The 14,000-nt window shown below is 36.0% G+C and overlaps 1 protein-coding gene across 6 annotated transcripts in view; it reads left to right on the forward strand.

Annotated features, from left to right (window-relative positions):
• Nucleotides 1–14,000, forward strand: part of LOC134528122 (glutamine--fructose-6-phosphate aminotransferase [isomerizing] 1-like) — a 113,006-nt gene that overhangs the window by 74,556 nt on the left and 24,450 nt on the right. For 4 of the 6 annotated variants that reach the window (XM_063361418.1, XM_063361419.1, XM_063361416.1 and 1 more), the window contains exons 4-5: nucleotides 2,040–2,206; nucleotides 3,587–3,728. In XM_063361418.1, the coding sequence (XP_063217488.1) occupies nucleotides 2,040–2,206; nucleotides 3,587–3,728 (309 nt within the window). Of the gene's footprint in view, nucleotides 1–2,039; nucleotides 2,207–3,586; nucleotides 3,729–12,455; nucleotides 12,474–14,000 lie in introns of all 6 variants that reach the window. The other 2 variants (XM_063361417.1, XM_063361414.1) reach the window with 1 other exon arrangement.

Raw genomic sequence — 14,000 nt, forward strand, 5'->3', positions numbered from 1 at the left:
GTGCTAAATATCTGTGTTGATTTTTTTGCATGTAGAGGAGTATTTCTAGCGTGTTTGATTATTATATTTTTTGTGAGCTTCTCAATTCCTTCGTAAACCTCACATTCTCATTATTTGCCACTGCACTCAAAGTGGTTTCCATGATGCTTCTCGCTTCGTGGAGCAAGACGCTTGGCCGTGATGGCATGCAGTAGTGATTACTTTGTTTATTTTAAGTCATTGTAACAAATATATGTTTTAAAACATAGTAAACTAATTGTATGTACTGTATAGCTGTAGAATGTAAGAATGTATGTTTTCTTTAATTGAAAAATGAACCCTAATATCATCTTGTATGTAAAACTAAAACTAATGTAACAGCTAACTTTCTTACACTAATGTAGTTGATAGTGTGTTGGGCTAGCATGATTAAGTTGATCATGTGGCATCGGTTATAATCTGAGATAAAGTTTTTTTTGGTATTATTATTTTAGCTGTTTATTTCATAAAATATTTTATAAAATACCTTAAATCTGAAACTAAAAATTGAAATTTTATTGAAAAAAGGAAATATTAGCGACATTTAAATCTAATTCTTGACTGTTCATTTTCAAAAGCTGTTTATTGTTGAAATTTTTATAAGTAATTCAATTTGTTGAGGTAGCTGTGTTTATGCTTTAATAAATACTATACATGTTACTAATCAGTTACTGATGCAAAATATTACTTGGCCTGGCTCACAAAAATCTTAATATTATTTTTTTCATTTATCAAGAACTACTTCCTTAAACCTTTAGTGGTTTTGGTCATCATATTTTAATTTTAAATTTGTCAGAATGAAATTTGACTTAATGATATAAAAATTCCCATTATTTAATGTATTCATTTATGTTTGTGAATTAATAAAAGCATAATTAGTGGAAAACCATAGTGAAATTGTTCCTCCTAAATATTCTCAAAATTATTCCATTCTAAAACTGTAGACACACATTACAATATGCCATATTTGTAGTTTTTCAGTGTTTTCATTTGGTTGCTCATTTCCATACGAATTCCATAATCTTTCAAAACAAAAACAGTTTCGCAGACATTCTTGGATCCTTCACTGCAACTGTTATTTAGTGAGATCAATGGTTATGTCAGATGCAACCCATTCTTGATGGAGAACAACTTACATTACATTAACTATTACTATTGGGCACTGATTTATCGTCAGAGTTTTTTGAGAAAAAAGTAATAATACTTTTGCGATTGTGAATTCTTGGGAAACAAGCATTATATATTTTGCTACTAAGCTACTACAGCAATACTTGGGCAAGCGTAAGCATCACTTTATAACACATTATTTCGAGGTTGGCAAATTAGTATTGCTAGCACCAGGGTACTTATTTATTTAAGTACAATCACAAGCAATCCTTTTCTTCTTCTTTTTTTTTTCTTTTCAAAAATGCTAATGGACTGAGGCCACCCTCTTAGGTTCTGCACTTATGTATAGTCAGACAATAATCATAATTAATAATTTGACAGTTAAATAATGTTAATAGAATTTTTTTGGTTTATTTTATGAAATTTTAATTGCTGTTGAGAAAATTTGTTATGGAGATTGGTAACCATAATTTCATGGTTTTTAGAATTTGATTGTTTTTAGGTATTATAATAGTGTATTTCAGTCTTTCGTATGTACACAACATTTGTGCTTTGCAAATTGATTGAAAATTAGTTTCAGAATTAATTTTTATCATTAGTTATTTTTAAAACATTGCACGCTACTCAAAATGCCTGTTGTGTGTTTCTTCATATTCTGAATCAAATTTTGGACTTTAGAGCTGTCAGAATGAGATAAGCAAGTGGTATAACTTTTTTTTCTCTGTCTGTGCTGCATCCACAAACAAAAACTAAATTATCGTAGTGCCGCTCTTTGATATCCACTGTAAACTGAGTTTTTGTGTGTTCAAAACAATAAGAATTCTTTACTGTTGTCAGATTTTTTTACATAAGTTCGAAGCTATCGGATAAATAGATTAATATATATAAAAATCTATATATTTTTGCTTGTTCAGGCATAGTGACCAACTACAAGGATGTGAAATTGTTCTTGGAGAAGAAAGGCTATTGTTTTGAGTCGGAGACTGACACTGAGATAATTGCGAAGCTGATCCATCACTTGTACACTCAGCATCCAAACTATTCGTTCCGTGAACTGGTGGAGCAAGTAATTCAACAGTTGGTGAGTTACACCTAGCATGTCCGTAATTGTTGTCCGTTATATAACACTAGTTTTTATGTTACTTGGACATACATTGCAAGGATTTGTTGTCAGGTTATGCAATAGATTTATGAATATATGAATAAAATAAAACCATTTTTTTTTAATTTTAAGCTAATTTAACTTATTTAAATACTATATTGTGCAATCCTAAAATAAAATGTTTGCAATATATTTTGTTCTAAGTTTAGTTATTATAGAAGTTATTCTTATGTGATTTTAATATTTTTACGGCCAAACTTTTTTTTTCACATTTGTTTATTTTGTGTTTGAAGTCCTATTTTATGAAAAGCCTTTTTTCTATTTTTATTTTTACTATACACTGTATTCACTATTTCTGTACATTCAGGCCTCCGTAATGAAAATATCTACCCGACCCCATCAAATTCTGGCAAGTTGTTCAGATTCTATTATTGTTGCTATTTCTTGTATTTCTTGCACAATACAATCTTTCCTATCCTCTTAATACAAGAAATTAACTACATATTCAGTAAGCACGGGATAATTTGCTTTCGTTATTATTATGTAAGGACAAGTATAAGTTTCAAGACATTGTACATGTTTAGTGGGACTCATTAAAAGTACTTTGAGATTTTAAGCAAATACATATATGTAAAAGAGAAAATGTTTATTTTTTGAAAACTTTTTTAATTTTCGTATGACATTTTGATTGATGGTAGGCCTTTGTACTAATATGTAATAAAGTAAAGAATGAGGAATGGTGGAAGGACAGAGGAAGATGGAGACATTTTACTTGGCTGACCCGGCCACAGGCTGGAAACAGTGGATGATGATGATAATTATCATCAAAGTACCATGATGTTTTAAAACAGTTCATTCACGAAACAAGGGCAGCTCCAGGAAAACTTTACGGGAGGGACTGTCATACTAAAAAGGATGCAGTTTCAAACAATAACATTAAATAAGTCAAAGATTGGCCATGGAATATTTACAAAAACTTGACCTCTGGTACTTTCGTAAAACTTTTACGTGAAATTAAAGTTGAACCCATGCATTTAAGTATGGAAAGTGAAGCTAAATGGACCCTGTATAATAATGGGCTCTTGAGGGGTTATTGTCCCTCCTTCCACCTCCTTGGAGCCATGCTTTTCATGAAGTGATTCATTCACGTTGATAGTAAGAATAACCATGGTAAAATTTTTAGGCTGCTAGGTAAAAAAGAGTATGTCACAGAATCCAAAATGAGGTAGTCAATGGTCTGTTAACAGGAAGAGCCTGCTCCTGTAGTGTTGATGGTAAAATTGAGCAGGAAAAAAAAGTTTTTCCGACACAACCTTGGGTTTTTTTTTTAAATTTCATTTGTCTGCGATTCCATTTCAGGAGGGGGCATTTGCACTGGCATTCAAGAGCAGGCATTTCCCTGGCGAGTGTGTAGCCACGCGTCGTGGCAGTCCGCTGCTTGTTGGCATCAAGGCCAAGACGCGCTTGGCCACTGACCACATCCCGATCTTGTACAGCAAGGGTGAGTATTGGTGCCTGGCGTGAAACTGACTGAACTTCGTTTTTCTGAACATTTTTTTTTACATTTTTTCTCCTTGGAATTAAGATTTTTTATAACAGCTATCAAAATGACTGTAAACAGTATATTTTATGTTACAGGATTTAGTAAATTAAATGGTCGGAAATTGTGTGTTAAAATTAAAATGTGAACTTACAGAACTGCTGCAGTCATTAAATTAATATATGGTTTTTTGTGATAAAATTAATAATTTTTATACATATCCTGTTCAAATTTATTTCAGTCAAATCTTTCTCTCATTTTTGTTTTGACTTTTCAATGATTTAATTGGCAAAGATCTTTCTTTTGATTAATGTTACGAAAATGAACCCACATCAACTTTACAAACATTTCCAAGTGTGCTGATTATTGGATTAAGAATGTTGTTGAGTAAACAGACATTTCCGGTTTCTCTCTTGCAAAATAAAATTTTTGCTGTACATGTACATTCTTGGCTATTATCTCCAGTGAATTGAATGTTAAATGAGGAAAATTAAGTTAGAAATAACTATAATTTCTTAAAGGGCAAATTATTTGCACAACGTGAGATTGCAGCTAGCCATTAGTAGGCCTGTATTAATACTAGTTTTTTTTTATGTGAAGTGAATATCAAATTAAATGTTTAAAATATTAGCTAAGTAAAATCAAATTGGGAATATTGTTCTCGGCAAAGTTGTATTACTCGTTTTATAAAATACAAGATTGAAGTAAAAAAATAATTGTTAAACGTTTGAAATGTTTGAATTGATTAAGCGATTAGGAATTTGCTTTTTCCTTGTTCTTTATTGTATTCAGGTCTATGCTTTTAACCAATACAGGTATCTTTGGAAATGTTTGTCAATTTATGCTTTCTTGTTTCAGTTTTGACCAACTTTTTAGGTCAATAGAAAATTCTAGAAAAGTATTTTATTATGTCTCCATTTTCTGTCATGTCACTACATCAAACATTTCATTAGAAAACAGCTTGCCTAGTTGAGTTAATGCCAAATATTTTTAAAATGCTTCAATTTAGAACAGTAAAATGTTTTCCAATATTTGGCCTTCACGTGCATTTTTCATAGTATGGTGTTGGGAAATTTTTTTTTTTAACTGCTTTTGAAACTATTAATAAAAAAGTTGCTTTTTAAAAAAAATAGTGATCAGTAATAATGCAATAGGAAGGGCTGTTACTATTTAAGCTTTTGCAATTTTTCCTTTCTCAGATACAATTTCTAACATGTTTTCAAAATGCTGGTTTAATGGTATTTTTGCTTAAATTAACAAAGTGATGTATTACAAATTCCAGCAATGATTCGCTGTATTTAGTGATTTGGAGTTTTAAAATTAAGTTCCATACAAATGCCCTTTCTTATTCTGCCAATTTCTATATGAAAAAATTGATTTTAAACTTCAAAATACAACTCAGTGTCAGAGTTTCAGAAAAATTTAGTAATGTATTTTGTTGATGTGGAAAAGTTTTATACGGCTGTGAACAGCGTGAGAAACATTGAAAGAGCGGAAGTCTCAGAAGAGTTAACAGTAAAGTAAAAATAAAGTTTATAGTAAAAATAAAGTTTATAGCTATTAAAAGTTATATAATAGCAAATAGTGAGTGGATGGGGCTGGTTTAGTTTATGAAATATGTACTTTGAAAAAGGAAAATCCATTGCTAAGGACAATATTTTATGATAAATACTCATTAGTACTAGATTTACATCTTCATGTATTACTTTTTTAGCCCCTTTTTTGCTGTGCATAAAAATATTTTTGTTATTAAGCTCTTTACCAATATTTCTGTTTTACTTTATACATTACATATTATAAAATATATATAAAACCAGGTAAGGAATATCTGCTAATATCCGCTACATTTTTTTTTCATAGTCATGATGATCTTCATACATAGTTTTGTGTATTGTGATGATTGTGTATGTATGTTAAAGATTACATTGTGGAAATAGGTTTTTGCTTACAAGTTATGGTGATCTTGTAAGATCGTGCGCTTAGCAAGCAATGCTCTGATCTGTAGAGAGCAAGTTCTGCCTTAATTTGTGGACTGTTGTCTACACGTATGTTGTAAATAATGGTGTGCTTATTTTCACTGCTTTTGCATTATATGTCTTATGCTGTCAGCAGTGCAGAAATTAAAAATGAAAACCAATGCTTAATAACTCTTGCGCTTCATTACTTGTGCTTTTGCAAGGTGCATTTTGGTTGCATTAATATGTAAATTGTGTTAATGAAACTAAATTTCTATTAATATTTTGGGTGATGGTGTTATGTTGCTTGTTTGGAACAATCCATGGTTGATGTGGTTTTGGTTTGTGTGTTTGCATTTTATAATGCTGCATGACTCTTTTTTTTTGTGGTGAGACTATATACGTTTCCAGTAATAACCTGCATAAAGATTGTCACGTTTTTCTGTGATGCATGCTTCGTTACAAGTAGGCGACTATGAAATTCTTGTAACAGAGCTGCAATACTTCACTCTTAGTCGGTACACCTTTCATAGCAGATAACTGTCACCTGTTTCACATGCGAGTTCAAACAAGTAGGTTTACATGTATATATATATATTTTAAAAAACCAAGAAGTCTTAGGCCCCAGCTAATTCAGTTAGTAGTTGCTGTAATGCTTGTAACAGGAGAAATAATGTTAATGGCTAATGGACTTTAATGGTAATCAAAATTAATATGGCATGTTCAATTTTTTAAAGCAAAAGCTACTTGTTATTTTATTCTATAAGACAGCGAAAATCAGTTTGAGGTCAATGACTTTACTAAATACTTCTCAATAATGATGTTGCCTTTGTTGTAAGTTTCAATAAATGATGTAGCCAACCTTTTGCTTTTAACTCAATCTCTATTTACTAGTATCGCACAGTGCACACAGAGCCGACATGGCTGCAACGATAACAACATTTGTACACATACAAAAAACAAGATGGCACCTAAACAAAGGAAGTCAAATCAAAGTCTATGTAGCAAATACAAATAAAACATTATTACTTTCGTGACTTATGTGTCTCACAAAACATATCCAACACTTCCCCTTGAGACACTTAAGGTTAGAGAAACTAAGATTTCCTTCAGCACAGTATGTGTTCATTGAATAAAACCTTCGGTGAGAACTTACAAAAAAAAACATCAAACACTATTTGACTTAACTTCAGAACATATCCCAGTTCACGTCATTCATAACTCCTGGTTAAATCTCAAAATTTAACAATCATGACAGACACTCAAGGAACACGTGCAGGATTCAGTTTTTCACACAGGAACTTGATGCGCGCACCGTTCACTGCCTTGGTGAACAAATCAGCAGGGTTCTCCCTGCCAGTGATGTGCTTAACCTGTATCTTCCCCTTTTCTGTCATGTCCCTCACAAAATGATATTTGATATCTATATGTTTCGTCCTTTCAGACACTTCCCATGTCTTACACATGGCTATGGCCGTCTCGTCAGAGAGGATCACGGAAGGGCTGGGCGCAGAGCCATCTTGCCCCAATTCAGACATGAACTGCGATAACCATCTTGCTTCCTTTGTTGCTTCGTAGATTGCATAATATTCCGCAACTGCAGTGGAATCAGCAACACAGGTCTGTTTTCTCGAAACCCAGATAACAGGACCTCCCGCTAAGGTTGCCACAACTCCTGTTATAGACTTTCTGTCACGCCTATCATTGGCTAGGTCTGCATCACAGTAGAATATGGCAGCGCCATTTCGTTTGGTAAATTTCAGCCTCCAGTCTTTGGTTTGTCTCAGGTATCTGAGCACATGTACAATATCTTGCCAGTCCCGAAGGGTTGGGGTCTCACATTTTTGACTAGACCTGCACACTGCAAAGCTAATGTCCGGTCTTGTTGTTTGCGACAAATGTAGTAGGCTCCCAATCCCTTTGCGGTATAAGTGCTTGTCAAAAGCTTTGTTTCCAGCATCTGTTCCATCATCACGGTTGATCTCTATGGGGAATGCTTTTCCTCTTGCATTTGTCATTTGAAAACTACGCAGCAGTTGCTCGATGTAGTGAGACTGATCCAGTAATACAGAGTCACCTGTGGAAATGATGTTCACTGAAAGAAAATTGGTCATCTCCCCCATGGCTCTCACTTCGATAGTCCCAGACAGCTTCTTTTTCATATACTCCACTTTCTCACGCGTCCCGAATATGCCTAGGTCATCAACGTAGACAAATACCACTAGTTCCTTGTGGTCATCTATATATACGCAAGGGTCTTTCTTCAACCTTCTCGAATCCCAGCCAGTTAGGATACCGTCAAGGGTGTCATGCCACTCCTTACCACTCTGTTTCAGGCCGTAAATACTTTTTTAGCAGTTTACAGACCTTGTCACTCCCTTTTTGGTACATCGGCGGTTGCTCCATGTAGATTTCCTCGGTGAGGACCCCGTTCAGATACGCAGCCAAGACGTCCAGGTATTCCCTGACCCAGCCCAACTTCACTGACAAAGCTAGGAGGACACGAACTGTCTTTTTCTTCACCACTGGAGAGTAAGTTTCAGTAAATCTATCCCTGGTATTTGGGAAAACCCACGTGCTACCAGTCTTGCTCTATACCGTACGGAGCTTCCATCCGAGCTCTCCTTTAATTTCAAGACCCACTTGCACCCTAAAACATTTTTTCCTTTGGGCCTGTCAACAATTTCATAAGTGTTTTTGCTTGTCAAATTTTCAATTTCTTCATCCATCGCTCTTTTCCAATTTATCATATCACTGCCCCCTAGAGCTTCTTCAGCACTCTTTGGTTCGTGGGAGCAAGACTCTGTAGACATAGTAATGCACCCGTATGGACAAGAAGGTGCTTCCGAGTGTCTTGACAGGAGTCGAGCAGACCTCTTGATTTCCACTACCGGTTCCTCTTCCCATCCCAAGAAGGGTTCTTCGTCTTCCGACAGGGTGTCATTGGAGTTTGGCTCATCGTTTGTTCTTGGTTCAGTGCCTTCTCTTACCTTCTCGTTCTCATGATGTTTTTCAGTTTCCAGCATGCCCTTGCAGTTTTCTTCCAGTACCACAATGGTTTTGTTCTCTGTTGACATACCACACGCATTGTACGGAAATTTGCTGTCCTGGAAAATAACGTTGTGGGCAATTTTGACCTTCTTAGCTTCTAATTGCCACAGTCGGTAACTCTTAATGTTTGTTTCATAACCTATGAAAACACACTCGACACCTTTGCTATCCAACTTATCTCTCCCATTCACATACATCCAGGCTCTGCAACCGAACACCCTCAGAAAATTGAATGTCTTCAGTTTCACTGTTTCCCCTCGCCACAGCTCCAAGGGTATCTGAAAATTTATGGCACGGGAAGGGCTTAGATTTTTCACGAATGACACAGTATTTGCCGCCTCAGCCCAAAATTCCTTTGGTAGGCCTGATTCTGCAAGCATACACCTGGTGGAATTTATAATTGTTCTATTCGCTCTTTCTGCGACACCGTTTTGTTGCGGTGACTCAGCAACGGTTTTCCTGTGCACTATCCCACATTTTTGGAGATGCGCCTCGAATTCCTTGTTGCAATACTCTCCTCCTCCATCTGTCTGAAGTCTCTTTATCCGGATATCATGCTGCAGTTCAACTTCATTTTGGTATTCCTTGAATGCAGCAAACACATCACTCTTCTTCGCCAAGAATTTCACAGTAAGGTGCCTAGAGTAGTCATCTATGAAGGTTAGTAAATATTGAGCCTTTCCCAAGGACATAGGCAGTTTTCCCATTAAGTCAGAGTGTATTAGCTCCAGTGGTCCTTTAGATTTCCTTTCGCTCATTTGGGGAAAGCCAATTTTTGTCATTTTTCCTTTTATGCAAGTGTCAAAAGCATTAAGCATCTTCCCCTCAATCTCCAGTTCAGGTATTTTTCTGATACTTTCTTCATTTAGGTGGCCAAGCCTTTGGTGCCACACCATTACACTCTTCAACGCTGTAGCATCCCTAATTTCACCATCATGGTTTGGCATATTTACTACATTTGCGATACTGTCCAATTTCTTTTCAGAGTGTAGGACATATAAGCCATTTGAGACTGGAGCCTTGAAAAATATTTCGTCATGATCGTAAGCTATGGCTTCTCTGACATTCATTTCCAGACGAATACCCTTTTTTGCCATCTTGCTTACCGAGAGCAGATTGAAGTTAAATTCTGGCACGTACAGTACATCCGATACAGTGAGAGTCCACCCCCCACATTCATCAGTGATTTTTATCTCTACCATACCACATCCACTGACCTTCGCTGTACCTTTACCCGTCGTTATTTCCCCTTTGCAGTCTTTCATGTTGAGGAACAGTTCCCTTTGATTTGATATGTGGTCAGTTGCAGCGGAATCTACAACCCAGTCCACAGTGTTTTTCATGGGTGAAACCAAGCCACAAGCACTCACTAATGCCTTGTGTTTTAGCTTCCTATCCTGTTCTTTGCCAGTTGTGTTGTTATAAGGCTTTGACTGGTCATCCTCATTGCAGTCACTTGCCCAATGTCCATTATTTCTGCATCTGTAGCACTTCACTTTGTCACAAGTCTTAGCCATGTGACCCCACTCGTTACACCTGTAGCACTTTCTATCAGTGGGGGTACCAAATAACCTATCACTTCCTTGAGTATTTCTTTCAACATACCTGTTATTCCAATATTCCGTTCCTTCATTTCCTTGTCTTCCTCCTCTTCCACGCCCTCTGAACGCTTGAGCACCTCTTAGATGACCATCGCCTTTTGCTGTAAGTGCTGAAACTTCATTTTCTTCCCGATCTTCATTACCTTCTTCTAAAAGTCTTGCTTTTACCAACCTGATCGATAGGTTAGGTTCCTTTCCCAACTCTTCCACCAGTCCGCCATATTTATCCCACTGGAGTCCAAGGAGGATGATACCCGCAATTTGTTTGTCCGTGTACACCCAACCAGCCGATTTCACTTTCTGGTATTGTGTTTGTACACGAGCCACATATTCATGCAGTTCCTCCCCTTCACCTTTAGAGATCAAAAACATAGCTTTTAGTGATCTCAATCCCTGCAAAAAACTAACCTTCGTATGTATGTCCGCCAGTATTTCCCATGCTTCTTTCGCCAGTACACATTCCGCAATATCGTTAAGATATGAATCGGACACGTTTTTGTACATAAATGCCAAAGCCTTCCTGTTAACCCTTTCTTGATTCGCATTCATTGGTGGCACAAATCCTTGTTCTATAGCATTCCAACAGTTAATTTGTATAAGTTCGGCCTTTGCCCGTAACTTCCATGCAAAGTAATTTTTGGAATCCAGCCGCGGGATGTTGCTTCTATATTCTGTATTTTCGTGCAAAGCCATCTTGAACCACAGTTTTCCACGTGCGCCGATCGGCAACTTTACCGACTCACTGCCAATCACAGTCACAATCTCATCACTCGCAAAAAACGTCCTGGGCCCATAACCTGTTGTAAGTTTCAATAAATTATGTAGCCAACCTTTTGCTTTTAACTCAATCTCTATTTACTAGTATCGCACAGTGCACACAGAGCCGACAGCCTTAATAATGCTGTTTACCATACAAAATTATTGGAAACTCATTGAGAAAAGAGGTCTCTACTTCATTAATATTTGTGTTTTCATAAACATTCAATTTAATCAAAAAATATTCACTTGCTCTGTTTTAACTGCAGAGGTTTATGTTAATTTAATTGCATTGGGAATGTTCTCTGTGGTGGTAATATGATTTTTGTTTCCATTCTCTTTAAGAACCACCTGATAGTCTTTTAAAAATTAAATGTCTCTTAGTTTTTGTCATGTTAGCATATACAAACCCTCAATGAACTGCACTTATATTTGAAGTACGGTAGTTATTTAATTTTGTAAAGGTTTTAAAATGCTTTCGGATATGTTATAGTTTCAACTTGGTATGTGATTGCTTTCCTTTCTTTAGTAACACTATCTTCAGTAGGAGTTAATTACGAACAGTATAAAATATGCACATTTTTAAAGTAGTGGGTGTGCTGCATTAATAGATTAATTGATAAAGTTGGCTTCATAGAAGCTTTGATGGCTTATGCAGCAAGCTAATGATGCAGAAGTAACAACATTTAACTGTTCTTATCGAACCTTGTTGTGCCTGAATGGAACATATGTAGCTAGGCTGCTAGGGAAGTAGTAGTGGTATCTATTAGCAAGCACATCCTATCACTTTTCATTCATTGGTCCCATCCTCTGCACTCTTTTCACTTCATATTATTTCTCTTTGTACAGTGAAAGGCCTTTAATCTGGCATCTTCAAGTTAATGATTCTTCTGGCTTTTCGAACGTCAGTGTAGTTTTTACAGGAATATGTAAAAAAAATTAATATGTGTATTGGTATTTAAAATAAGTTATAATACAAGTAAGCATTGGTATTTTTCAAAATGTACCAGTGATATGTGTAATGTGAAATGTAATCTGCTAGAAAACATGAAATACTGTACTGAAATTTAAAAAAAACTCAAGTTACAGTATAATCTGAGCGAACTAAAATTGCCAGCAGCTCAGTAATGCAACCTGGCGGCAAAATTTAACAGCAAAATCCGCCCAAAAAAATTAACTATAGCTGGTGCTGTTCAGAATGTGCCGAACTATAGAATGCCAGATTGAATACCTTTCATTGTACCGTGTGTTATTACTTTTCTAATTGTGTTTTTGTTTCCGCATGATTGACTTGAATGGTGCTCATTCTTTTTGACTCGGAACAGATGATACCAAAGTAACAGGTATATAGTTCCTTATTTTTTCCTTTCTTTTTCTTCTTTTGTATTTTATTTCCTTAATGGTGTTTGAAATTTTTCAAATTTAATGTAATTACAATTAACACTTGTGTAAATAATATTTGTGTATAAGTGATGAAATTTCCTTACTAATTAATTGTGGTATGTAGCATTAAGCATAAATACACTGCAAGCTACATTTTAATGTCACTAGAAATTAATTTTTTTATTAGTTGCCACATCCCAATACTGCTAACATTTGTTTGATAGGTACTGAATCACCCCCTTTTGCTATTCTGATATTGAAAACCTAGTTTTTTATCAAACAGGACTCTTTGCTGCAACATTGAAATCAGTTAAATACATGGGAAAGTGATTTTAACTATGCTGTAGTTTTTACTGACAAACATACTTCAGAAAACAATAGCTTTTTATGTTTTACATACAAAACTTAAGATATTATTTAACACGTTCATACCATACTTGAAAGGAAAAACAAGCTGTGATCAAGCCTAGGTTGGCCTTAGCTTTTAGCATCAGAAAGTAAGAAAAAAGTATAGATGTTTGGGTAGTCATTAGGTACCAGTTTTCAATATCATTGATACTTTTCTTTAAAATAAGACAGATTAATAGTTTGTTAACGTCACTGACATTTATGGTAAATATTATGGTACCAAAACCAGCGTTAAAATGGAGGTTTCTGAATGAAGTGTATTCCACAACTTACATCTAAAACTGCAATGAAACAATATTGCATTCACACAATGAAGCAAGGCTTCTACGTTACTGTATTAACAAATTGTCGACTTAGGAGTCATTAGAGGTGATGACAGGTTATCAAATGAGAATGGAGCAATGATTACTCGCAACTACATCCTGCTACACTCTGTTGCCCAACACCACTTGATTAAAGAGCTCCAAAATAGCACGTCACATGAGTTCCCTCCAACCCGGAACACTCGAACTATACGACGACACAGCCTACCAACATATGCTCAGTACACAACATTCATGGAATTAATGTGTGGGAAGAAACTGGAGTACCTTGCGAAAACCACTGGTTCATGGCAACGTTCGCCCCATTTCCCACTGTTGAAAAATCCAGTTTTCATCCCACCGGGAATTGAATCCTGATTGCTTTGTGAAAGGCAAGGGGTCTGACCAGTCAACCACCATGACCCCTACCGTTGCTGTTCCACAGAACACAGGTCATGTAACACTTTGCTGTGCCCCGCCTTTTGCGTGCCACTCCATTTCCTTGCCGCTGTTTTATTCCACCTCATCAGGACTGTCTCCTGACACACATCATCAGTATAATCGTTTCACCCATCATCCATTGTGTACGACCTCGATACCGATGAAACGCTAAACCTTGATTCGTTCATGTGGTATTCCCCCCATTCTTCCCTGTGTCCCCAAGAGGCACACACAGGAGACAGTTTTAAGGGCGAAAGTCAATCCTCATTCATTGGTCTTCCCACCTGTGTCGCTAACATCACTCTCCCGTTACCGACTTGTGGCTGACTTTTGGCA

Source organism: Bacillus rossius, chromosome 1, assembly GCF_032445375.1.
Source record: "Bacillus rossius redtenbacheri isolate Brsri chromosome 1, Brsri_v3, whole genome shotgun sequence".
In the NCBI taxonomy this organism is placed as follows: domain Eukaryota; kingdom Metazoa; phylum Arthropoda; class Insecta; order Phasmatodea; family Bacillidae; genus Bacillus; species Bacillus rossius.